The sequence below is a fragment of the Cynocephalus volans genome, chromosome 10 (assembly GCF_027409185.1).
Source record: "Cynocephalus volans isolate mCynVol1 chromosome 10, mCynVol1.pri, whole genome shotgun sequence".
NCBI lineage: Eukaryota > Metazoa > Chordata > Mammalia > Dermoptera > Cynocephalidae > Cynocephalus > Cynocephalus volans.
Genome location: NC_084469.1, coordinates 39,899,555 through 39,926,239, shown reverse-complemented (window position 1 = coordinate 39,926,239; position 26,685 = coordinate 39,899,555). Strand labels below are relative to the sequence as shown.

At 47.8% G+C, this 26,685-nt stretch overlaps 2 protein-coding genes across 5 annotated transcripts in view; one reads left to right on the top strand and one right to left on the bottom strand.

The window, feature by feature from the left end:
• Positions 1 to 65: 65 nt before the first annotated feature.
• On the top strand, positions 66 to 24,259 carry ELAC2 (elaC ribonuclease Z 2). Its single transcript, XM_063112886.1, has 24 exons — positions 66 to 343; positions 944 to 994; positions 1,130 to 1,200; positions 1,994 to 2,058; positions 3,246 to 3,303; positions 4,254 to 4,322; positions 5,232 to 5,351; positions 6,865 to 6,923; positions 9,422 to 9,480; positions 9,575 to 9,647; positions 10,758 to 10,870; positions 13,059 to 13,154; positions 14,060 to 14,198; positions 14,281 to 14,366; positions 16,092 to 16,210; positions 17,125 to 17,221; positions 18,620 to 18,758; positions 19,257 to 19,295; positions 19,431 to 19,540; positions 20,166 to 20,265; positions 20,345 to 20,465; positions 20,710 to 20,788; positions 21,397 to 21,541; positions 22,188 to 24,259. Exons 1-24 carry the CDS (start codon positions 117 to 119, stop codon positions 22,422 to 22,424), a joined length of 2,472 nt encoding a protein of 823 aa, XP_062968956.1. The 5' UTR covers positions 66 to 116; the 3' UTR covers positions 22,425 to 24,259.
• Positions 23,502 to 26,685, bottom strand: part of ARHGAP44 (Rho GTPase activating protein 44) — a 171,424-nt gene continuing 168,240 nt past the window's right edge. For 3 of the 4 annotated variants that reach the window (XM_063112887.1, XM_063112888.1, XM_063112889.1), the window contains one exon: positions 25,016 to 25,051. Coding sequence is in view for 1 of the 4 variants with exons in the window: in XM_063112890.1 (XP_062968960.1) it covers positions 24,912 to 25,051 (140 nt within the window). In the remaining 3 variants the exon portion in view is untranslated. Of the gene's footprint in view, positions 25,052 to 26,685 lie in introns of all 4 variants that reach the window. The other variant, XM_063112890.1, reaches the window with a different exon arrangement.

Here is a 26,685-nt window from a genome sequence, read left to right as displayed (position 1 = left end):
TCTCAGTTCGAGGAGCGCTGATTGGCTGGGCCCGCCATGCGGGGCGGAGAGGCGGTGCTTGGCGCAGACGGACAGGGGTGACCGGCTGCATTCTCCGTCCAGGTGTAGACGGGTGCATGTGGGCGTTTCGCTACCTGCTGCGGTCCGCTGCCGGACGTACCATGTCGCAGGGGCCGGCCCTCCGCCAGCGGCCGCCCAAGGACCCGCTGCGGCACCTGCGCACGCGGGAGAAGCGCGGGCAGTCGTGGGGATCCGGGGGCCCGAACACCGTGTACCTGCAGGTGGTGGCGGCCGGCGGCCGGGACGCGGGCGCAGCGCTCTATGTTTTCTCCGAGTACAACCGGTCAGTGAGCCGCGCCCGGAGTCTGACAGGGCCTCCGCGGCGTCCCCTTACCGAGCCCCATCCCGCCGGACCCTCCATGCTGTGCAACCCGGGAGCATCGCGGCACCTCCCTGGGCTTGGGTTTCCTTACTTCACACGTGTGGGGCTACACTGTTGCGGCGCTTCTGCTTTTTTGGTGGGTGGGAGATCCTAGATATGGTTTCCAGGAATAGGTAAAGAACTTCAGATGGGTCTAAGAGGGCTCTTCCCAGCCCTTAGGCTCCGAGCTGGCTCTTAGCACGCTCTGAGCTGGATCCCCTTCCCTGCATCCCAAGGCCAGGGCCTGTTACTTGGCGTGAGCCGTAGATGGATCTGCTGAGGAGCTCATGGGGAAAGGACCCATCTCGCCCCAGCACCAGCCTACACAGCCTTCCCACTCTTCCCCGCCTCTGCCAAGGAGGTTTTAAAACCCACCATCCTACTAGCAGAAATGTACCCCAACAGTACAACATGGGTTTTTGGTTTTTTTTTTTTTTCTTTTTCCCAGAGCCTACAATAAAGCATCTAGTCGGTGTTAGAGATTTTAATCTTTGAGTGGCTTTTGTCATGTTCGTCCTGTAGGTACCTCTTCAACTGTGGAGAAGGCGTCCAGCGACTCATGCAGGAGCACAAGTGAGTCAACCATTTGCTTTGGGTCGGAGATGATTATGGGCTTGAAAGCTGAGGTGAGAGGTGGGTGGGTTTTTGTAGCAGAACTGGTCCTTGGTCAGTCCACTTTACCCTGTTCAAATGTTTTCTCTTTCTTAGGCTGAAGGTTGCTCGCTTAGACAACATATTCCTGACGCGAATGCACTGGTGTAATGTTGGGGGTTTGTGTGGTGAGTATATTTTTTTGCAGGGTCAGAGGCTAGTGGGAAGTTTCTGGGATTTGAACCTGTCTTGCCCCCCTTCCCCCACTTTTTTTTTTTTGCCCATCTTCAGGGGAGTTGGAATTCTTTTTATGCCAGCCCAGTCAGCGGCAGCATGGAGCATGAAAAGCTGTGACTCAGAAGAGCAGATTTTAACATGGGTACTGCCTCCAAGTGTTACCATGCATTTGGTTTGTTGGGTTGCTGGGCCAGAGGTTTGTGGCAGTAAACCAGACAGTGTAGTGGCGGTGATTACAGTGAATGTATTTGTTATGGAGGAATCAGCAGATGCCTATTATCCAGCTTACCCCATTATTCGTGTCCATCAACTGGGAAGGTCAAAATTGTGTTGCAGCCAGATTCTGAGCTTGGCGAGGTGGATAGGAAGGAGTGGAACATTAGACCAGTCCCCATTCTCAGGGCTGACACCAGGGTGAGGCAAGCGAGGCACCTAGGGAGCAAAGTTTAAGGCCATCCTTTCACTTGCGTGACCCTGAGAGTGACACCTCACATTTTGCACACTAGGTGCCTCACTGCCTCACCCTAGTATCAGCTCGGCCCATTCCAGAGGCATGTGGAGAATATTTGGTGTCCTGTATATCTCTAGCTGGCATCACTTCTGCTCTGCACATGTTCCCTGATGACTGTTTAGAAGCTGAAATGATGACACAGAGATAAATAGCTGGATGAGTGAGAGGTGCTCCTCCTGGCAGAGACTACAGGTCAAATTGATAAAAGGTCTGACTTCATTCATCCTTTTTAGGAATGATTCTTACCTTAAAGGAAACCGGGCTTCCAAAGTGTGTGCTTTCTGGACCTCCACAACTGGTGAGTCTCTCCTGATTCACCTTTCAAAGCCAACTCCTCCTTTTTTAATGTTAGTAATGAGAATTTTCATTTTTGCAAATCAGTCTTCGGCCTTCCAGAGATAACTGATAGTGAAGTAACCACTTCACCTTTCAAATTAAATAGATCTAAGTTCAAAACCTTATTAGCTGTGTAACCTTGAATGAGTTACTTTACCTCTTTGAGACTCAGTTTCTTCATCTATAAAATGGCTATAATGTCATAGAGTTGTTGTTAAGGATTAAATGAGGTAACACATATAAAGCACTAAGTCACTTCATTAGATGTTTGGCACTAAGTACGTTCTCAAAAAATGGTAACTTTTGTTCTTATTTATTAAATTTCAGACATCTTTATTCCAATCACAAAGTCCTGTTAATTCTGTCTCCATAGAGAAATCCGTCCATTTGTCTCCATCTCATCGAAGCCTTTGTTACTCTCCTGTCTACTGCAGTAGCTTTCCACATCCATCCTTGCTTCCTTGTAATCCTTCCATCACACAGCAGCTGGAGAGATCACTTTAGGACATCAACGCAGCTTGTCACTTCCCAACCTAAAACCCTTCAAGGGCTCTTCATTGCAATACAATCTAAGCAGCCTAATAATGACCTACAATTCCTGTAGGCCCCGGCCCTTGCTCACACTTACATCTGAATCTGTCACCAAGCTGCAGCTACATGGGTCAGTTCTAACCCCCATCCCAACTGAAGCCCCTGCCCATTTCAGACCTTCATCCATGCACGAGTTCCCTTTACCTCCTCTCCTCCCTGCCTGTATCCTACTGAACCCTCAGGACTCAGCTAAAAGGTCAGTTACTCTGGAGCTGTCCCTGATTCCCCAGAAAAGTGAGATCCCAGTCCTCTGCAATTTTCATCTTTCTTGTAGCACACATACAGTCGTTGCCACTAAGTTGTTGTTTGGGTTATCATTTTATTTCTGTCTCCTCCATTGGGTTCATGAGAGCATTTTCTTGCTTTTCACTGCTAGATCCTTGGCATCTAATGTGTAGTGGACACTCAGTAATTATGTGTATAAATGAGGATCAAAATGCTCATTAAAGTTTATGTTGCCACCTATTGATAACTCTTACATATTTGAATACATTGCTGTGTTCTGCATTTGTGCTAGCGTAACTGCTCACTTCTTCATTTTATATATTTTTTTTTTAGGAAAAATACCTAGAAGCAATCAAAATATTTTCTGGTCCGTTGAAAGGAATAGACCTGGGTATGTCTTTGACTGTGACTTGTCATCTACCTTCTCTTTCTCATATACCCCCCAACCTCTCACATTAGAATCCGCTAAAAACTGAGCTGAATCAAACCTTAAAATCAAATGCTTCAGCAACATGGGTGGATGTGAAAATATTGCGTTACACTTCCTGTGCCCCCACCTCGTGCTGCAAAAGTGTGGACTAAGTGGGCAGGAGTGATTTGAAAATTGTGATGTGTGCTGTGTGTGTGACAGTCTCCATTCAGGCCCCTAGTTTCCTTCCCTGTCCTCAAGATGGTTGTCAGAGAGGAATTGCCTTGATTTTCTTGCAGGAGGAAGGGGGTGTGAGCAGAGGCACATAGGGACTCTCTGTACACTGAGCCTCAGCTCCAGCTGTTCGGGAGGGACACAGCCTCAGGGGTGGGGGTGGGGGGCTCACCAGGAAAGCCTGCAGGGCCCTGGCCCTTGTCCTGAAGCCTGTGTGCTTCTTCAGCTGGTTAATGCTCCTTTATAGAAGCTTTGATATTTTATTTCAAAATGTATAATGGCTCTCACATTCTCTGGCATCACGGACCTATTTGTTAACTTTGAGCGTCTTAAATTTGAGTATGGTTTTTGTTTTTTACTTTTTTTTTTTTTTTAATGGATTCTCACCACTAATCATAAACATGTCTTTTTATTTGTAGCTAATACAAGGGTACTTCAAAAAGTTAAAGATTCGTATTATCTTTCAATTCTCTTTCTCCATGAACTTTTTGAGGTACCCTTGTATGAATGGCTGATGAAAATAAATTTTTGTTTGCTTCCTAAAAATTGTAATCTACTTAGAAATTCTGGTTTTAGTGGCAGATTCCCACCAAAATCCCAAGGTAATTCAGTTGCTTGTGGTTGTTGATCTTGGAAGTTAATTTTCACACACTTCTTTACTGATTCCATTGCTTCCCTGTCATGTGGTTTTCATGTAGCTGTGCGTCCTCACTCTGCACCGGAATACCAGGATGAGACCATGACAGTGTACCAGGTCCCCATATACAGTGAGTATGGCAGCCAGATTTCCTGGAGGAGGAGGGTGTAGGCCCTTAGTAAGGAAAATGTGGGTGAGATAAAATGTTTGAATACTTGCTTTATGTACCCTATTTTGTGTTTTGAGCATGATTAGGAAATTTAGCTGAGGAATTAAGACATGGTTCCTACCCTAAAGTAGTTTATAGTCTTACCAACAGACTTGTTTAACTCAGGTGAGTGATGGTAATTATATTCTGGAATATTACATAATCAAGAGCTATCAGAAAGTAGACTGTACACAGATTTGCACATTCGTTGCTTGGGGTTTATTTGCCACAGATGTACACACACCACTTCGATGAGTGGATTCTGGAGAGGACTACACAGATAAATAATGTTTAAAAGAAACTGATAACAGCAACCTAAAAGAAGTGTTATCGAGGAGTCAGAGGCTCCTACTAGCCTTTTCAGGTGCCAGGGTTGACTTGGGAACAGAAACAGTCTACGTGTCAGTCTTGTCCTGAGTCTGGCTAAACACGTTTCATGTGTGGTGTTATGTACCCATGAAGAGAACACTGAGCAACGGGGACATTTCCTTGATAGTGCTATCTAGTACGATGCTTGACGAGTGCTGGAGAGCACACAGCGAAGGCCAGAGAAGTCCAGAACCTGCCGGGGAGATGAGGTATACGCTGACCCCTGTGCAGAAGGAGGCGAGGAGGGGAGGGTGTGACTGGAGCAAGGGCACAAAAGCTTATGGAAACATAAAGATAAGGTATAGATACATGCCAGAGACCAGGTGGGGAGGCAACTAGTTATTTACTTCCGTAGTAAAAGACGTACTGATTTAATTGGCTGTCCCACATGTGAACATCTGGTCTTTGGCTGTGAGCTCATCCTGCATGGTGTGTAATTTGATGGTTTCCTGACCTGACCAGGTGAACGGAAGTATGGAGAGCCCCAGCCATCGCAGAGTCCAGAGAGCCCTCTCGGCAGGTGCAGTCCAGAGCAGTCTTCAGACTCTGGATCACCCGAAAATGAGCGGCACCCTCCAGATGGTAATGGCATAAGCAAAGCAGAACGCTGGGAGGGACTTGCATTTCCTTTATTCTTTGCCTGTTTTTTTCCTAATTAATTTATTTTTAATTGACAAATAATAATTATGTATATTTATGGGGTCAGTACTGTCATTTCTCCCAGGGAGACGGAGACGCAAAGGATTACTCAAAGCCCATTTCTCCAGAGCAGTGAGAGGCCCAGAAGGGGTTAGTTCCAGGAGACAACTTCTTCAAGAGAGAAGGAGTTCAGGGAAATAACCCTGAACTAGGTTTTCTCTCCATTTTTATTGTCCAGGCAAAAGTTACAGAAAAGAACACAGGTGGTTAATCAGTCATAGTGAAAACATAGACAAACTGGCTACATGACAATTTTCATTAAAGCAGGTGCAACTTAGGAATAGTTGAAGCAATGTACCATCAAAGGAGTCATGAAACTAAGCTGTGTGACATACAAAAGAACCAATGATCGTTATGGCAACACTTATTTCCCTAGGAAACTTAGAGGAATAGCTGAAGGTGAACTGTGGAACCAACCACTAATTGGCAGAGTAGCCTTGAAGATTTCAGCACACATATTTTCCCATCATTACGTTTAGCTGCACCAAGGGCATCTACCCTTAGAGCAAGCACTTTTGCTGTGTTACAGTTTTCTTATTCACACCAGAGACTTTTTAGTCTTGTGAAAGTTTTTTTCTGATTTTTTCCCAAGCTTAGCATTTCTATGTGTTAGGCCCTGTGAGATACATGTATTTTATTAATGTTAGTACCCTCCACACAGTACTGAGCTTTCAAAGCCAATTCACAGCCTTGGCAGGCCTAAAACTTCGAGTTCAGTTTGCCCAGAGGAGTGCAGAGCTAGGCCAACTGATTCATATAGAAGGCTTTCGTACTTTTCATTATTATAACTGCTAAGCTGGCAAAACAGTCAAATCAATGACTGGATCTGCGCCTTGTCTTTCAGAATGACATCCTACTGGGAAACTGAATTAAAAGTCCAAGATTACGTGTATCAAAGGAATTGGACTGCTTAAGGATTCTTTTTTCCAGCTTTGGAAAAAGCTTGATAAGTTCCTTTCTGTCCTGAGATCATGTCTAATAACTGAGAAAAGACAGACCTTGTACACTGTCCTTTTATGGATGACATGGGGTGAAGACTGATACCCACATTTTCTTTGCAGACTTTTTTAGCTTTTGTCTTATATCGCCTATTATTTTACTTGTTTATAAAGCACTTTTCTCTCTTCTCCTCTCCCAGGTAAAGTGTGCCATTTCTAAAAAATTTCATTTCCCAATCCAAAGATTTTCTGGTTAGAGTTTTGCGTTTTCATTCACTCAAATCTCAACATAAGTAGGAAAGAAAAAGCCTGGGGATATTAGTGTCTTTTTCAACCTTAGCATTGGGATGGTAGCATTCATTTAATTTACATGTGAAGTCAAATTAAGTATCAGGTAGTATCAATTTTGAGGCCTTTACAACCTTCATATTTACCTCATTCAGTGTGTTTTTCCTCAGGTGTTAGCCAGAGAATAGGTGGCAGGGACCCCTCCTTGGTCGTAGCTTTCATCTGTAAGGTAAGAGAGCCTTTCTGTTGGCTGGGGGGGGGGCCTGGAAGTGCGCGTGTGCATGGTGGCCAGCGTGCCAATGTGGTTGGCAACCTCCGATTAGCACTTTTCCAATAATTCAAAGGTAGCAGCTCCTAAGTTACCTGTGCCAAGAAGAAACACAGATACCCTGGTTTTTCAGAGTACCACCTATATACTTTTATATCCTTTCAAAAGGATTCTCTTCCAGTGCCCTGTCAGTCTGTGTATATATTCTTTATATTTGCCTGTGATCAGTACCCTTGGAATTCAGAAATAAAGGCAGCTATGTTTGTGTTCCTTCAAATCTTTATTCAAACTTTTTCAACTCTGTTTTAGTTTATTTCATTTCACTAGTAGTTAAGGTGCTAACAGATCAATTTTAACATTGGCTAGCATTCACACAGGCTGTATCGGCAACTCTGAAATTCATCAGATTCCATGAAAAATTTTATTACAATAAGCTGTTTTTAAGATCTGACTAATGGCTTATCTTTAAGAGGACTTTGCATTAAAATTTTATTATAACACAATCTACAACAAGTGCTTTTGTCTAATCCGTGGTAAGACTACATTGTCCTTTTGTTGGCTTTGATTTTTTTTTTTTAAGAGAAGTAATGTTGGTTTTCAGATATATTTGGAATTTCCATCCAGATTCTAACACCTACAAGTGAAAACAATTATGAAAGGTCAGTAGTAATATTAGTTGCAGGATCATTGCCAGTATCATTCCCATCATCATTCCCATCAATTTATTTGAATAATAATTGTAATTTTTATAAAAGTTAAGTCAGTATTGTCAATAAGCCCATTACTTGTGTGTTTCTGAGTTTTTAGTCAGTGAAATACATTTTTTAACTATTTTATATGGTAGTCTTTAAATTGTATTAGACCCTTGCTGCCTTCCTAAGTGGGTCACACTGAGCATGAAATGTATTTCAGCGTGATGGAGGCTCACTCTCACACGCTCTGGCAGCTGTCCCATTAGCAGGCAGCCGTACCCGGGAGCTGCTGGCCCTGGCTTCTGTCTCCTCTCTCACTGTCTGCTGCCACTTCTGGGGCTGCTCTCATGGGTCAGCCTGTAGCCCCTTTCCCTGTTCTCATTAATGTGCTGCTTCTCAGCTGAGGGTTTGGAAAACAGTAAGCTGAGCTAGTTCAAGTTCTGGGAAGTGGGAGAAAATAGGCTGTGGGCCCGAGGGCCTGAGAAATTCATCTGGTAGAAGAACACTGGACAGTCGTTGGTCTGCCTGGGGCCTCGTCAGCTTGCATTCTGGTTCTTATAATCTGCCTTCCTCAGACAGGACCAGATCTCCATGGGCTGAACTCAGCTCCTAGAGAGGTGCATTTCCCCTGCCTTAGGTCTGCAAGTTCCTTTTAAACATTAGAAATATTTAGTTTCCATCCTCAAGCCCATGTGGGTGTGTGGGCAGAGTGTTTGGTCACGACAGTGCTTGTTAATGTCATTATCTAAAGATGCCAGCTGCACTTTATCATCTTCGTGTGATGTGCACACACTAAAGCTGTAGTCCTTCCTCTAGGACAGTGCTTTTCTTTTCTTTTTTTGGCAGCTGGCCAGCATGGGGATCCAATAGGACAATATTTTTTAAGACGGAAAATTCTGCAATCCTGAGAATAAGACTTTGGGATTCAAATTTGAGAATTGGCCCTAAGAGTAATTTCTTAACTTCAGGAAGTTAAAAAAAAAATGCAAATAGTTTATAATGATTTAAAGAAAAAAATGAAAATAAGATATAATTCAATACTCAAAGACCTATTAACATATTTTGCCATTTCTTACTTTTTTCTGTTAATGTGTGTGAAATATGTAGGTCGAAGTTTGTTTTAAGTATAGAATAATGATTATGAGGTTTTATGTTAAAATTATTCTTTCCTGTTCTAAGAGGATATTAGGAATTTTTTATTATAATTTTTCCCCAGTATAAAAGCAATGGCACTATACTGCCAACTATTTGAAAAATACAGGAGGGGGTGGAAAAAGCCCCTTTCATTCATCCTTCTGTTACCAGTCAGTGTCACCGGAATATTGTGTATACAGCAATTTGCTTGGTCACTGCTATGTCAGACAGTGTTCTGGTGACATTCCTTTAGCTATTACTTGATGACCGTGGAATGATAGAACAGTGTTTCTACTCAAAGATACTTATAACTATTTTTAATGTGGAAATGAGTTACCTTTTATTAAATTTATGTTGGGTTGGGTTTCCTGAGCAGTTTGTCTGCTCCTCCAGTTAACATTAGGACATAGAGCACTGTGTTTTAAACCATTTGGCTTTTAGTACTAAAGCAATTCAAAATGAATGACTTCTTCAGAACATAGCATACCTCCTGAAATCCATAAACTGCATTTTAATGAACTATAAGAAAATAACAATTTTTTTTTTAAGGGAAGATACACTTCTAAGAAAATTGATTAAAACCAAGCTTCTTCATTAGCCACTGGAATTACATTTATGTTCTCTTTGTTGCAGCTTCATGTAAGAAAAGGAAACTTCTTGGTGCTCAAAGCAAAGGAGCTGGGCCTTCCAGTGTGAGTGTTGGGGGACGAGGTGGTTGGGGACCCATGGGTACTCTTTTGTTCATAAAGAAATGCGTCTCATAGAGGGCTTGCCTCTTCATTTCAGTGGGACAGCTGCCATTGCTCCCATCATTACTGCTGTCAAAGACGGGAAAAGTGTCACTTATGAAGGCAGAGAGGTGAGATGCCTGGTGTTCATGGTGATTCAGCAGTTATAGGTAGAGCCTGGGACAGTGGACAGAGTCACTGTCTGGCTTAGGCCTGCAGACACTTTTGAAGGAAGTGGAACAGATTGGAAGTCCATCAAATGACTAAGTGATAAAATGGGATCTCCTGTCTGGGCTGGTCCTGCATGTCTGGCTGTGTTTGGGTATTTCTGCAAGTTGTCCATTTATGATCTGGTGATCCTCCTTCTAAAAAAGATGGATGCTTTCCCTTATACTTGGGCTCAGGGCAGTGTCCAACAACAGATGCCATATGGATGGTATATTAGCTTGTTTCTGTCGCTTATAATAAAATACCTGGAACTGGTAATTTGCAAGAAAGCAAAATTTATTGCTTATAGTTTCACAGGCTGGGAAGTCCAAAGTCCAGGGAACACATTTTGTGAAGGCCTTGGTGGTGCTGACAGTGACCCAGGGGTCTTACTGGCAGAAAATGGCAGAGCAGAGTGAGACTGTTCATGTGCTCTCCTTTTAAAGCCCTCAGAACTATGCCCCTGATGACCATTCTTAATCCATTTTTAATCCATTCACTGTGGCATTCATTGTGGTTCTACAATCTAATCACCTCTTCAAGGCCCCACCTTTCAATTACCATAATAGGACTTTCTACCCTCAACAATTACAGTGGGAATTAAGCTTCTAATATATGAACTTTGGGGGACAAAATTCAATCAACCCACAGCAGATGGGCTTTGGGTGCATGGCCCAAAGAAATGCCACTGTGTTCTTTATCAGGATGACTTTTCTGGCATCTTAGGATGTTAGGACCAGTGGCCACAGACTGAAGAGAACATTGAATGCCAAGCCTGGTTTCCCGGCCACTATAGCTTTAAAATGTCTTTGCAAGCTAGCTGTCTGTCTATTTAAGTAATAAACAGAGAAAGGAAGGGCATAGGTTGTGATACTTAAAGTTGGTTTTGTGCTCTGTGTACTTCCCTCAGGCTTGCTGGATAGGAATGTGATGTTATTTGTTGACTTGAAGGTGGTTCACTCCGGTTGCCGGGCTGTGACTCTTTTCTGGCGTAGCATCATGACGCCAATGAGCTGGCTTATTTGATTTTGCAGATTTTGCCTGAACAGATCTGTACTCCTCCAGATCCTGGTCTTGCTTTTGTTGTAGTGGAATGTCCAGATGAAGGATTCATTCAACCCATCTGTGAGAATGCAACCTTTAAGAGGTAATGAGGGGGTCTCCGGGGTGGGAGAAGTGAGAGCCGACACACTGCTCAGGAAGCCCAGCCCAGCACCCATGACATCTTGTGGCTAGAGCCACGTGTCTGGGAAAGCCCGATGTCTGGCTTTGAAATGCGGAGGCCTGGTCTCCTCCCTGTGGGTTAGTCCTAGTGGCAGGGTTTTCATCGCTATTGGTAGTTGGTGGGCTTTGTGGTATACACAGCCTTGAAGTGAAATTAGAAAAGATAGAAAACCAGAAGCCACCGAGGACTAGAAAATCAATGGCCTCTTAGAGTTCTAAGTCTAGAATAAATTCCAGAACTTTCTTGAGTTCTGATTGATGCCTCCAATCATCATTTGGATTACTTTTAAATGAATTTTTTCGCTTACCTCACTGCAGAGTGCTTGAGACCGTCTTGGTCAAGGGTCTGCGTTGAGGGACAGAATCTTTGACCCACAGAATCTATACCTGTGTTTTAGTTTTTCTCTCATTCTTAATGGTTCATCTGTATTTTTCCTGTTCCTAATTTTTATCTATCTGTTTTTTCACTTACTCTTTTATTCTACTTATACAACAAATCCTTTGGGCTGCTGTACTCCTTCTGAGTTAGAGTGTTGTGGTTCTTCCTGGGTCCACTTTATACTATGTGGGTGAATTTAGGTACCCTGATGGCACAGACTTTGTGTTTTCAGTCATGTTTTGGGCAGCAAAGATACTGCAAGTCGCTGACTGACGTTTGAGAGCCACATGCATGCGTGTGATGGTTGTGGTGGGGACAGATCAAAACAGCTACTGTATTTTTTTAAGGCAACTGGAAGGAAACACATCAATATGTTAGTAAGCGTCTTCTCCTCTAATTGGTGGAATTTCAGATGATTTTCATTTTCCTTACATGTGTTTTGGATCCCTTGGAAGGCAGAAACCAAGGTGGTGATGTCAGAGGTAGGGTCTGGGGGTAGCGGGGAGGGAGCACGCTACAGTCGGCCTCAACCCACCCTGTCTTCTTACCAGCTTCTTGACACAGGAAAGAATTCAAGGGCTAATTCACAGTAGAAAGTGAGAACAAGTTTGATAGATAAGAAATACAGGTTCCACAGAGCGGTGCATAGCTCCAGACTGAGCAGGACCCACACCAAGTTTAACACAAAAGCAAGAAAAACATACTTAAAGTTCAGTACAAAGTGCAGGCTGGTTTGAGAGTGAGCAGCTGCTTGCTGAAAGCAAGTTTGATACAACGTAAGATATACACACCTCAGCCCGTGGAGTGCAGGTTGCCTCCAGAAAAGTGAGCAACAACCGCACCTTCTGCTGGGATTCAGCTTTTATAGATTTGCTACCTAGTGAATATTCAGTTAAGGGGGTGGTTCCCAGTTTTGTAACATTAGTCTCACACGTGCTTAGTTGGTACTGTCCTGGAGCATGTTCATTGGTCAAATCCTGTCACATGCACCTGGCATATTCAAGAATGTTCTGTGCTCTATAGCACTTCTAGTGGAAAGTCGTTCAGAGGATAAACTCCACTTTACAGAGCATGCCTGGCCATCAGGGTTACATAACGCGTCTGTGCTGATCATGCCTAGCCACTGGATTTGCATAAACCAGCCCCTCGTGGTTTCATTTTCCCCATGTTGGTGCTGAAAATAGGTCTCACTGGCAACAGTAACTTTCTTCTAGGGGAGGGCTTTCAGGAGGTACCTGCGACCTCAGGAAATGGCCTGTAACCCAGAGGCATGTCCCGTAACCGCAGCCCAGGGAAACTGAGCACCTCCTGTATCAGTGGAATGGGAGGTGCAGGAGATTTATTGGGGGAAATGCTGTGAGACATAAAGGAGAGAGAGGTCAGGCATAGGCAGGGGGAGCCTTTGTCCTGCTTTGTAGGTTTGACCCTTGTGAACGGAGAGGACAGGAGGAGCTTCCGACTGCAGCACAGTGCTGAGAAAAGTGCTCAGCCGGCCGGAAGGCCCAGAGCACAGCTTGCCGGGTAGAGGAATCCCCTGTTGGGTGGAAATGGCCCAGTGCTGGGGCCCGTCATTCTTGGGCACTGCTAGCTGCAGCCCAGAGAGGGCACGGCCTGGGCATGAAGGTGGTTGGCTCACTGCGTGCACCCTCCCGCCCCCTGCATAGTCCCCATTTGTGTGTATCCTGAGTCTGTATTACTTTATAAAGCAAAATCCTACGCTTCTTCCACCCAGGTACCAAGGAAAGGCCGATGCTCCTGTGGCCCTCGTAGCTCACATGGCCCCAGAGTCTGTGCTTGTGGACAGCAGGTACCAGCAGTGGATGGAGAGGTATGGAGCCCAGCCCAGCAGCACACGAGCCACTCTCCTGGGCAGTGGTGCGTTCCTTACTCTCCTCTCGTCTCCCTCTTTTAAGTGCCACCTCCCCTTACTCCTGCACCTGCTCACTTCCTCTGGGCCTGTGACCCTCCCGACTGGGAGCACCCATCTGTGCCACGCTGGGGACGGAAGCCGCCACTAGGTGGCGCAGTGGGACACGGCCCCTTGCAGGGCTCAATGCCGCGTCATTCACACCCTCACGGTCTCGTGTGGGAACCAGGGCTGCCTTTGTGGGGATGGCCCCGTGCGTCTTCTAAAGAAGAGACTTGCAGATATAAAAGGATCGCTTCCGCTCACTGAACGCGCGCTAGCGTCGGGCAGTACGTGAAGTGCTGTACTTGCCGTTTCCTCTGCTCCAGCTTAGTCTTCCCCGCAGCCCCGGGAGGCGGGCGTTCTGTCGCTTTGCTGCCCCGGAGGACAGGGACTTGACGTTCCCTCGGGGCTGCCCTGGCCGGGGCCAGCAGGTGGCGGGGGCGTCAGGGTGAGCCCGGGCGGGCGCACGGGGACCTGGGGGCTTGCTCTTTGCTGCCCTCCCCCGGTTTCCTAGGGTTGAGTCGTCACGATCCATGATCCGTTTTCCTCTTCCGCCCTTTCTTCTTCTACCCCAGGCCCCAATGTCTCCACATCTGCCCGGAGGCCCCGAACACCTTAACTTCTCTCGTTTCCTCACTGCTCCTCCCGCACTCGCCCAGCTGAGGCAGGGGGTTGTGTGGGCCATTTGGTAACGTTTTTGGGCAGGGCACTGAAGTCTTCGAACACGTCCCTCGACGTTACCACTCTGGTCTCCCGTGCTGCCCCGTAGATGGAATCGTTCCCTCCGGGACAGGTAAGTGGACTTCCTGTCTGTTTCATCTCAGATTCGGGCCCAACACCCAGCACCTGATCCTGAACGAGAATTGTGCATCTGTTCACAACCTGCGCAGCCACAAGATTCAAACGCAGCTCAACCTCATCCACCCAGGCATCTTCCCCCCACTTGCCAGTGTCCTCTGCAAGGTAGGGTCACAGAGTGGTCCCCGGCCCGCTCTGTCCCCACCCCTTTCTTTCTCTCCATGGTGTGCGTTTGTGTCTGTTTCAGGAAGAGGGGCCAGCCCTCAGTGTGCCCACGGTTCGGGCGGAGTGCCTGCTCAAGTACCAGCTCCGTCCCAGGAGGGAGTGGCAGAGGTCTGTGCGGGGCTGAGCTGATGGAGTCCTCTGGGACAGGGGTGGGCAAACGCATCTGTCTGTACACGGCCGAAGAGTGAGTGCTTTAGGAGGCATTTCGGGCCACATGGTCTCCATCGCAACCACTTAACCATGCAGTTGTAGCACAGGGGCGCTGTAGACAAACACACATGGGGCTGAGTATGGCTGTGGGCCGGTACAGGTTGATTTAGAAAAACAGCCTGACCCTAGTCTGGGTTGAGAGGGGTGGATCGGGGCCAGTGATGGTCCTTTTCTAAAACTTTTCCATGGAAATAACAGTGATAGTGTTTGTTTTACAACATAGAAAATAAATGTATAATGAAGAAATTTACCCATAATCCTGTCACCCAGAGATAATGATGTTTTGTGTTTTTTTAATTTGTGCATATGGGGATGTATTTGTAAAAATGTATATGTGGGTTTATGGCCTGACACTGTCAGTCTTTTCCTGTATCATTAAATAGTTTTTAGCAATAAGAGTTGTATTGGTATTTCAGATAGGGATGTTCACCTGTTTGGGATGTTTCCAGTTTTTGCTGTTTTAATGAAGCAATGCATATTTTGTATATGAATCTTTGCATGGAGCTTTGTTCCCTAAATGTAACTCCTAAATGTGGGATTATATGGTCAGAGTGTGACATTTCTTAAGATACCTGATAAATTTAAATTGCCATCTAGAAAGCCCCTAACAGTACACCAGCCAGTTCAGTGAAACATGCTCACTGCCTCGCATCTCTTATTTCAGTTTGTAAGATCTGAATCTTGAATAATTGTGTTTCCTGTCTACTCCACAGTGTCATGTTAGACTATGCTCCGGATTCTTACTGGGTACTGTGCTATTGCACAATAGTTAGGGCTCCTTAAGAGACTGTGGCAGCATGACTCGGGTGCATGGGCAACCGTCGGGTTAAAGAGCCTGCTGTCCCTTTGTCAGCATCGGCACAGGCAGCAGTGATCAACACACCTCTTCAGTATTCAGCTTCACCTTGTGCTTGGGAAAAATACAATTCTTGGGCCCGCCCCAGACCTACTGAATTGGAATCTTGAGAGTTAGGCTTGGGACTCACGTCCTCAGCTCCCAGGTGGTTCTAATGCTTAGCCAGGTTGAAGAGCCACCTGCCCAAGGCCTGGCTTCTCAGTGCGGTCAGGACAGGCAGCATCAGCACCATCTGGGGGCTTGCTGCGAATGCAGGCTCTCAGGCTCCACCTGGAGCTATCAGATTCGGTGCTGCATTTTGACAAGGTTCCCAGGCGATGAACTGTGTGCATGTTAGTTTGAGAGTCCCTGTTTCTCAGCTGGGGCCTTCCCCCACCTAGGGGACATTTGGCAATGCCAGGAGGCATTTTTAGTTGTCACATGGGGTGCAGTGGTGCTAGTGGGTGGAGGTCAGGGATGGTACACAGGACAACCCCCACCACAGAGAAAGAACAATCAGTAGTGCCAGCTGTCAGGCTTTGAGGCCAGAGATGTCACGGAGGAGCTAAAGCTATCAGAACTCGCTCTGAAGTGTCCTCCCCTTGCCCACACTTAGCTGAGAAGCCAAAAGGCGGAAGAACAGAACCACCCCAGATCTTGGTCACTTAGCCTTGATTTGAAAGAACTTTCTGCACATTATCCCATGAATTTATTCTGGACATTCAAATTGTTGTTTGCTGAGGTGATAACGCCCGCTCTGGTCACCTGAGATGCTTCTCTCCCTGCAGGGATGCCATTGTCACTTGCAATCCAGATGAATTTATAGCAGAGGCCCTGGAGCTTCCCAATTTCCAGGAGAGCGTTCAGGAATATAGGAAACATGCGCAGGATGGCCCAGCCCCAGCAGGTGAGTGGAAGACCCCCAAGCAGCCCTTCTTTCCTGGACTCTGCCTGCCTGCAGGTTTTTTCATAGCGTCAAGTAGAGGGTCAATGGGGCATACGCTTTTTACTTATTTAATCCAGGGCTTTTCTTCTCTGGTTTAACATTAGAATCATAGCCATTGGGGAAGTGGATTGGGGGAGTTTAAGAATCCCAGTGCCCACGCCATATCCCAGGCCATTAAATCAGAGCATTCCTAGCGGTGCCAGGCAGTTTTTACAAGGCACGTGCTGAGTGAATCAGCTGGAGGACAGCTGTGAGACGCTGTCAGGGAGGGCTCTGAGCAGGGATTTGACTGACTTGGGATCCAGGCTTCGGTCTGTTAATAAGCATCCACGGAAGATTTTGGCCAAGCCACTCACCTTGTTGGGTTCACTGGCCCCATCACGAATAGTAGTTAGGGAACTTTGTGACCTCTGCTCTTGTCATTGTTATTTTGAACTAGTGATAGAGAACACTGGACTAGAAAGCAGGTTTGGGGTTTTAATCTAGTCAAATGATGTCTCCCAGACTTGCATCTCTGGAAGCCGGCCCAAGCTTGTAGTAAGAGCTGGATGCAAAGTAGACACCACCCTCTTGAAGTAAATGATGATTCACAGCATAAAGAAGTCCCCTTTTCTTTATTTAAAATAATTAGAACAGTTCTTTTGAAGAAAAGACTGTAGAACATATTTGCTCTCCCTCCCAGACAGCCCTCTCCTTACAGAAATCCTGAGGGTCTCACCCTGACGAGGAGCCCTCCATGGAAGGGCGGCTGGCCATGGCCCACCAGCCCCTGCAGGGAAGCTGGACTTCACAGTGTTGCTTACCCCTCTCAGGGCTCAATGTTGGCTCACTTTTGACCCAAAGAAATGTATGATTTTACATATATTTTTCCACAGAGAAAAGAAGCCAGTATCCAGAAATCATCTTCCTTGGAACAGGGTCTGCCATCCCGATGAAGATTCGAAATGTCAGCTCCACGCTTGTCAACATCAGGTATCACTGCTGTCCCAGAAACATCCATCCATCAAGGAGCATGCTTATGTTTTAAACAAAAGCCTGCTCCATCCACCAGGCTGATATGAAAATGCAATGGTATAAAGCCCTGTAAGGTTGTCATCCTGGCTGGAGTGTTCCTAAAGAGGAGTAGTTATTGCCTATTATAGCCAAAATAGCTAACTGTCAATTCTGGGAATCACTAAAATTCATACCATTATGTCTTTCAATAAAAATAGCTGATACTACTAAGTTATGCACCTTACTAAGAAATTATTTTCACATTAATCCTGTGTAGTGAATTACTACCCATTTTGTTGACTGGCAAACTGATGCTCACAGAGGTTATGTGCTCTAGTTCCCACAGCTGGTAAGTAGCAGCTCTGAAATTTGAACTAGTATCTTAATTGCTACATTGTATTTTCCTTCTAACTAGTTATAGTTGGTATGTTAAAAAGCTTTTGGGTTTTGTACAGTCATTTTGTATTCCCTTTACTGGGTTCCCCTTAGCATGGTTTTTAGTTAATTCTCTTGGGTTTGCCTGGGGTCACTTATCTGTGGAGAGATTAATCAGTCTGAGGCTTTGTGAAATGTAAATGGTACCTCTGCAGATGTGTATGTGAAGGAAATATTTTGCCTTGTCATCTTAGATGCTAGTGTTGGATGGTAAACACCACCAAAGCATTAGATGCACACAGCAATAGTTTGGTGCACCCTGATATCAGAAACATACACTGTGTGAACCCAGCCTAAGATCAAGTCAGAAGCTCTGAGTGGAAGCTGGTAGTCCATGTTAACCAGCTCCCCGATGGAGTGTATGGTGTACAGTCCATCCTGTAGCAGACAACTGTAAGGACATGGGCTGAGAAAAGCAGAACTGCTTGAAAAGGGGGGAAAATTGGGGGCAACTGGGATTGGAAACAATTTCACATATACACAGTGCCATCTCTGGTATTCTCCGCAGAGGGTGTTGCCACATTCAAGCTACATAATCAAAGATTCACTGTAAGGATTAAGTGTGTTTTCCCTCTCATTCCACATAAGCTTCTTTTTTGGATGCCTAGCATATGTGTAGGTTGGTATACTTGATTGATTGATTGGCAGCTAACCGGTATGGGGATCCGAACCCTTGATCTTGGATCAAACCAGCTGAGCCAGCCAGCCAGCCCTAAGGTCTATACTTTAAAAGGTTTCAGGGTTCCATGTATAATTCTTTATATAAAGAGGACAGATACATCTAAAATTACTTCTGTGGTTAATTTAGTTAGGAAAATCCTGTGGCCTTATGGAAGACAGAAGTTTCCCCACCTGCTTCCTGCTCTTCTCCAAAGCAAACCTTGTTCCCTAAACTGTCTGCAGCATTTCCTATCCGTGCTGACTCTTGCTCATCCTCTGCAGCTCCGACACGTCTCTGCTCCTGGACTGTGGCGAAGGTACATTTGGGCAGCTGTGCCGTCATTACGGAGATCAAGTAGACAGGGTCCTGGGCACCCTCGCGGCTGTGTTTGTGTCCCACCTGCACGCGGATCACCACACGGTGAGTGCTGGGCTGGCCCACAGAGCTGTGGCCTGCAGGAGCTGCTGCCACGTGGGGTCTCCACGCTGGGCTGCTTTCCTTTCCCCCCATATCCAAACTTGCCCAGAGCTTTTGTTATTTATCTCTCGCTACAACGTGGTCTTTTACCAAACCCTGGCACAGCCCTTCTGCTCTGAAAGAGTCTTTCTGTCTGCTTTGTTTCTGTGCAGAAGCATGGGTTTCAGCCTCACCCCGTTCTTGAATCTCGTCTGCTCAGCCCACGCAGAGGAAACTTTGGCCAGGCATGGGAGACGTGTCTCATGTTGGTCTCCTAGGGGCCATTGTCCTGCCTTCCAAACACGAGCCACACTGCTTTTTGTGTGGCATGTCAGGGTCATGGGTTCAGCGTGTGTCATGCCCCACCTGCAGCAGCGGTAGACAGCTGGTGAATAGATGGCCAGCACGGAGAAAAAAATCGAGTTTGGACCTGGCTAATCCATGCGTCCTTTTCCCTTCCAGGGCTTGTTGAATATCCTGCTGCAGAGAGAACAAGCTTTGGTAAGTGCACATTTGGTGGACATTTTGAGTTTCCTGGGTTTGCACGTAATCAGCCACACCTGCTGCTGCTCCAAACTGCTTTAACTGGGTTGTTCGTTCTGTCGTTGACTTGACACTCGGATTTCTTTATTTCAGGCGTCTCTGGGGAAGCCTTTTCGCCCTCTGCTAGTGGTTGCTCCCACCCAGCTCAGGGCCTGGCTCCAGCAGTACCACAACCAGTGCCAGGAGGTTCTGCATCACATTAGGTGAGCGTCCAGGGCAGCCACCACCAAGGCCATTGCCTTCCGCCACCTCCTCTCCTTCAAAGCTCAAGGGCGACATTGGGGCAGTTAATTGTATCCCCTGGCAACTTTGCCCTTAACTTTGTCTCAGATGGCAGAAGCAGGGGAGAAACGCTTTGACTCCAGGGCAAACACCAAGAGATGGTTTCCACCTATTGTCCACTTTCTCTGGAGCATTTCTTCTCGGCCCTCATTCCAGTTCTGTACTGCTTTCTAGACTGGCCATCATTTCTCCATGAGACAGTTCTGGGGCCAAGCACCTGAATACCTGGTTAGCACAGAGACTGTCCACACCGGGTGACTGGATGGCTGGGAGTTGGATCCTCTGCACTTCAAGGGGAAGGCATCCCATCTGCCTGAGTCGCCCATGGCCCACACCCATTAGGTTTCTTACAGTGGCCCAGGGGGGTTGGTTTGGCTCTTTTTTTATCCGGCTACTATTTCCCCATCTTAAGCAATTGTGATTTTAATTGCATTTCTTCATAAGAATAATTTTGGGGCTCTCCAGACAAAGACTTGAACTTTAATTCCGGCTGTTTATTTTTTTTAAATGTTTATTACAATTTTGAAATGTTTTGTCTTCTTACAGTATGATTCCTGCCAAATGCCTTCAGAAAGGGGCTGAGGTCTCCAATCCCACACTTGAAAGACTGATCGGTTCACTGCTGGGAATATGTGATTTGGAAGAGGTGAGGGGCACGGCCGCAGGTGCTGAGGTGGGTGAGATGGAGCACAGAGCTACAGAGCCCTGAAACCCTGCTTATCCAGTTTCAGACCTGCCTGGTCCGGCACTGCAAACATGCTTTTGGTTGTGCGCTGGTGCACACTTCCGGCTGGAAGGTGGTCTACTCAGGGGATACCATGCCCTGCGAGGCTCTGGTCCAGATGGGTGAGTAGTGGAAGAAATGAGCCGCACCAGGGCTTCTCAGGTTTGTGCAGCTGGAGGTGAATGTGGACGAGCTTGCAGGGAAGCGTCAGCAGAGGCAGCAGACTTGGGTGGTCAGTCTCTGACAACCTGAGTTTCTGGTTGTCCTATAGTGCAGACAAGTTACAGGGCCAGGAAACAGCTACGTGGTCCAGGGCATGTGCTGCTTGGCGGAGGACTCTGCCTGATGCCCGTGCTCCTTCTCCAGGGAAAGATGCCACCCTCCTGATACATGAAGCCACTCTGGAAGATGGTTTAGAACAGGAAGCAATGGAAAAGACACACAGGTAGCAAAGGCTGGTCAGTCCTTCTTGTCACCTACCCCCTCTGCCTGCCCCCAAGTGAAACTCTGAGCAGCCTTGCGTTTGTCCCCTTGGGAAAGCCTGTGCCCTCTCGTGACATGGGCTGGCCTGCTTCCTGCATGGGCTGTAGGGGCTGCCTGAACCTGTGGCGGTTCTCTCATGGGTCCTCTGCCTTTATTTCTGCACCGTTCTCTAGGCAAGCTTCTAGAATGAGGCATAGTTTTTTGAAAGAATTGGAGACAGGCTGGAATAAACTTTAAGCCACATCAGGGAAGCTGGGGGATGAATCTTGGGCTGTTTCCATGATAGAGTGCCTCACCCCAGCCAAGCCCTGTGCTTTTTCTCAGGTGCCCTCGCTGACAGGAGGTGTGACAGCAGCACAGGGGCAGGCTGCACTTAGGAGAGTGGAGTGGGTGAAGGATCTGGCCCTAAGAGTTTGTGTTGGCTAAAGAGGTGCCAGTTAGTTAAGGACATCTCCGGCATTCCCTGGGTGCCTAAGCAGGGTGAGGCCCAGGGTCCGTGCTGGTGCTCTGCGCTGGTGTCCTGGCCTTAGGGCCGCTTCAGTGTCTGCGGTGTGTGTCCCTCCTTTGCAGCACTACCTCCCAAGCCATCAGCGTGGGGATGCGGATGAATGCGGAGTTCATCATGCTCAGCCACTTCAGCCAGCGCTATGCCAAGATCCCCATCTTCAGCCCCGACTTTAACGAGAAAGTGGGAATTGCTTTTGACCATATGAAGGTCTGTATGTCACATGGGCTAGCTGGGGTGGGGACCGGGGCAGGAGATGGGACTTCATACACTGCGCAGGGTGGTTGGTTAGAGATGCTTTCTGGCTCAGGGCCAGCCAGCAAGAGGATATTTCTCTAGCACTAGGCTAGTGTAGCTGGTGCCGGGCCTGCTGGTGAGACCCTCCTGCAGGGGTCTTCTTGACCCCAGTCTCAGGTTCCCTGGGCGTTTGAGTCTTTCTGGCCTACACTGTTCACATGGTCACATCATCTGTGTCTCAGCACAGACCTGAGGCAGGTGCACGGCCCTCGTGAGTGGGAAAGCAAGACCCGCCACTCGGGGTTTCTGGAATGAAAGGGCAAGGCCCGAGCCGGGCGTTTTTGAGGAGCTTGGTTTGGAGAGTCCGGACCGCTTTCCCGTTCCTCTGCTGAGGCTCATCCGGTGTTGCCCCCACAGCCTGGTGTGAGGAGGCCCTGCCACTGTCTCTAGAGGGCTTCCTGCGTCCCTCCGGGGCGTTCTTTCTCTTCAGCTGTGGTTGGCTGGCTTGAGGGTTTGTAAGGAAGGGAGAGGTGACGTCTGCTGTGTGCGCACATAATCTTGTCACTTTGCAACTCCTGTCCCTCTGAGGTGTGTCCTGGTCCTCCACCTGGCCTTCTAGGTCTGCTTTGGAGACTTTCCGACGGTGCCCAAGCTGATCCCCCCGCTGAAGGCCCTGTTTGCTGGTGACATCGAGGAGATGGTGGAGCGCAGGGAGAAGCGGGGGCTGCGGCTGGTGCGGGAGGCCCTCCTCTCCAGGGCACAGGCTGGCGGCCCTGAAGACAGGGAGCCCCAGCAGAAACGGGTACATGCAGAGGAGCCTCAGAGTCCACAGAGCAAGAAGGTCAGAGCCCAGTGAAGCCCAGGAGTGATCCTGAACTCTGAGGACTGTGCCTCTTCTGCTCTGTGCATGGCCCCCGTGTCTGCTCTCCTTGCCTGGTGGAAACTAGAGAGCAGGATCCAATGAGGAGGTGTGGAGCTGTGCTGAGACCGGGGCTCCTGGATGGCTGGTGCCTGGCACTGCTGTGGGACAGGAGGCTGCCAAATGGAAGCAGGCAGGTCTAACTAACTCCGATCAGTCTTTAAAGTCATCTAGAAACACAGAGGGCAGCACCCACCCCTCGCCTACTCCAGCAGTGTGATTTCCTCTGCATGCCAGGGAAAAGCAAAGTAACAGGATGGTGGGTCTGAGTGTCTCCGAGACTCAAGGAATAGTATTTCCAAAGCAGCAGCCACAATAAAGATTGAGTGGATCCTGAGTTCTTTCCGCTTCATCCTGGTGCTGCTTCGGAGCAGGGTCTTCTGTGTGCTGTGGAGAGGGCTCTCCATGCCTCAGCATTGTGGCTGCCAGGTACCCGGTGTGCCCTGGAAAGCAGCTCCGATCGATCACAGCAGGGACCTTTGGAACCTGTCCCCAGGGAGCCACCGTCCTCACCAGCTGTCTTTTGACAGAAGTCCAGCTGTCCTGGCTCACAGAGGTGGCAGGGTTTCACATACTGTCAGGGCCTGGGCTGGGCCGGGGCAGTGGTTCAGGGACATGGCAGTCCTCCCATTGTTCTGGGTAGAAGTGGAGACAACAGATTTGCTCTCTCGTGCCCCATAATGAGCACAAGAATCACCCTTTGCCCTTGAAAGTTTTGAGAAATGTCACATTGGGCTGGCTCCCTTGCCTCCTTGCAGGATTTAAAAGGAGGTTAAGTGCTTGAAAATTGAGACTATTTTTTTCAAAGTTGAATCTAATGTGTAGTTGTGTATTCTCCCTACCCAGGGGAATATGGAAAGAGCTTTAAATACTCAGGTGACGAGAGAGAAAGATACAGGCCAGGGACTCGGCCTTCCGCAGTGGTGACCTTCAGGCTTCCTCCTGAGGCAGCACATGCGATCAATGACTGTGTTTTCCACAGGTCAGTGGTTAAAACAAGAACGTATGCCAAGCTCAGGGATAATAAATCTATTTTAATAACATTATTTTTGACAACGCTTTGTACATGTATTTAAAGATAACTTTCAACCCCCAGGCTCTTACAGATTGGGGATTGAACTGCCCTTGCCAGGAAGTGAGCAAAGCTGTAACATCAGAAGTCTGCAGTCCCTCTCAGAGGACAGCTTCACACTGCTGGGAAAAACTGAGCATTTAAATTTTTCATTGTACACCTGTACATCAGTTTAGATTGAATGGCTCAAATTAAACAAATATAGAGAGATTTCATATGTACAAATATTATATCATGTATAGGTATATTATATCTATTTTAAAAGGATAAAATTTTAAACTCTGACTTTGCATGCATGGCCCAAATCTGTTTCTCACTCCCTTAATCCCAAAGTGAAAATGGGCTCCCCAGTGGCTCCCCTCCTCCCCGTGACTAGGTGGAACTTCGTGAGGAGGGACAAGAGGTGGATGCTGGTGAGCAAAGCTGGCCACACTGCAGGCCATGTGCAGGGGCCGGTGTCACAGTGGGCTGCCTCCATTTTCCTCCATGTGCTTCGGGGAACAGAATTATTGCTATTCAGTTGTAACCTCTGGAAAGAAGAGACAAGCTTCAGGAACCCACACACCTAATGAGCTGGGTGCTTCAAGGTGCCTGGAGGGGTGGAATTACTCAGCTAATGTTTTCGCAGGGGCATGGAAGCTATCTTTGGGGTATCCAGACATTGTCCAGATCATTTCTGAAATTCAGAAGTAGGAAATGATTGAAGGTAAAGGGAGCTTTCAGTCACAGTGGGGGAAAAAATAAAACTTAAGTGAAACATTTTGTTTTAAGCCATTTACTTTGGAGCCCTCTGATCAAGAGTAGCCTAAAAGGATTAACTGGCTGGCTCTCCCCTGAGCAGCAGACAAAGGTCAATGCCCCAGGACTTCTGAATTCCAGACCTAGTCCAGCTGTAAGTAAAAGGGTCCCCTACCGTCCTGTTTCTCTTCTGTAGCCATTAAGCTGATCCTGCAGGATCTGACTTTAGCAGCCCTTGGGTCTAACCAGGTAGCTTAACCCTCCTCCGCAACCCCCACCCTGCAAAGGACATTTCTGACAAGCAAGCCCGTGGGTGGAGAGGTGGGTGTTGCTTGGCATGGAGGCTGAATGTGGATCAAAATAGGCACAAAGTCAAAAGGCAAAGGTCAAACAAAAGGCCGAAGTCACCATTTGAAAGGAACAATCTGCACCACCACCATCTGCTACACAGACTGGAGACCAAAATTTTCTGCCAAGCTGCACCCTCCCGTTGGCAGTGACAGCCGAGAGCCAGCGGAGAACACTTGGCAAGCTCACAGACGGCGCTCCTGCGGCGTGTTTCCAGGGCCCATGTATGTATGTATGTACACGCATGTCGGGGACGGGGTGCCACGTCAGAGGGCAGTGCTCTCAGACTCTTCCTCCGAGTCCCTCTTGTCAGTCACCGAGTGTCGCCGCACGTGCTCCAGGGGACTCAGGCGGAGTGTTGATCCGAGCTCTATGTGGATGGAGGGGATATCAAAGTGGACAAGATCTGGAAGTTGGCAGAGAGAGGCAGTTTAAAGGGAGCTTCCGGCTAAAGAGCAGCTACTTGCAGGCAAATACAGTCAGCCTTAGGAAACGGTCAGTTTGGTTATTCTAGGGTATTTAGTGCATGATCAGGCTGTGGGTGGGCCAGCTTTGCTTCTACCTTGTGAGCTTGTGGGACCAAAGCATCCAGGTTTGGCCACAGGAGTTCAGACAGGATGGCTCTCCCCCACTAAGCCACACTGTACTTGATTCTTGAAAAGGATGCTCTCTGGGCAGGTCTCAATGACATCTTTTTAGGGATATATATCAGACTGCATTTAATTCCCTAGAGTCTGCAGGGACAGGGCATGAGACAGCAGAAAAACAGCAGTGGGGGAAGCGTGAGCAGGGGTCCCCACTCTAAGAAACGTTTTGGGTGGCTGATGGAGGCAGAGCAGAGGGCCTCCCCCAGGACCCTGGTAGTAGTTAGGGCAAAATTGGTTCCCTGAGTGGGGGGAAAAGCCCCACTTCTGATTACATCCTTATCATGAGCACTAAGGGTCATTCCTCCTGGTGAGATGATCAGGATAGGTGTACCTGAAGCGACAGGGCTCAGTGTTTGTGGACACCTGTGAATCGGCAAAGGTTACGACAGTGTCCTTAGAGCCTGCAGCTCAGTCTACAGCAGGCCCGTCTGACACACCAACCTTGGGGCTCTAGCCACCGCTGGGTGGGACACTGGTAAGGCTGAGCTTGCTGACTGCTCTGGGGGCTGCAGGAGGCAAACAGGGATGTGACAGAGCCAAAGACCCACAGGTCCCTTGGAGCCCTGACTCTCCATCATGTTCTTTCGCCTCCTTTCCCTGCTTAGTTTCTGGCCCTCCCTGAGCTTTGCTGTTACCCTAGGCTGCAGCAGCACTCCAGAGTGACAGAGGAAGGGAACCTGGGGCCACGCTCAGGGGTTTTTTGTTTTGTTTTGTATTTTTTGGTGAAAACAAATGTTCAGACTGAGTGTACAGACACACATTTGGACATTGTTGTAAAAGACGCACAAACATGGAAGTTCTGGGATGAATGTCCTCGCCCCCACCGCCCACCCCCCGGCTGTCCTGAAACGTCATTCCAGCCTGGCTTTGTTTCACTGCCTGAGGGAGGAGCAGAGATTTGGGGGGGGGGGGGGGGGTGAAGCTTGGCTCAGCCAGTGGCCCTTGTGCCTCGCAGGACATCTGGGACCCTGGGGCTGCCCCTGCCCTTCCGTGGCTCACACCGAGCCCCGTGTGAGGCCGCGCCGGCTTGGCACTGTGCAGGGTTCGCTATCAGGTAAGAGCACAAGCTCCAGGGCTTGCATTCAAAATCCCAAACCTGTCACGTAGCACAAGTGTGACCTCGGACAAGATTCTTACCTTCCCTGTGCCTCAGCAGTCAAATGGGAATGATAAAGGATGCTGCTGAGTTTAGGCATGACAGTTTAGAGAGAGCACTGAAAGACTGCAGCCCAGAGCAGGCACGTGACAGGGAGCTGCTGTTCCCTGAAAGAGGCCCCTGTGGAGAAGAGCACTTATCAAGGGAGCAGGATTTAGGGAAGGGGGGCCCTCACCAGCATTCTTGGGAAAGGGGAGTGTGATTTCTCCTTTCAAGGCTGCTTGAAAGTGTCTGTTA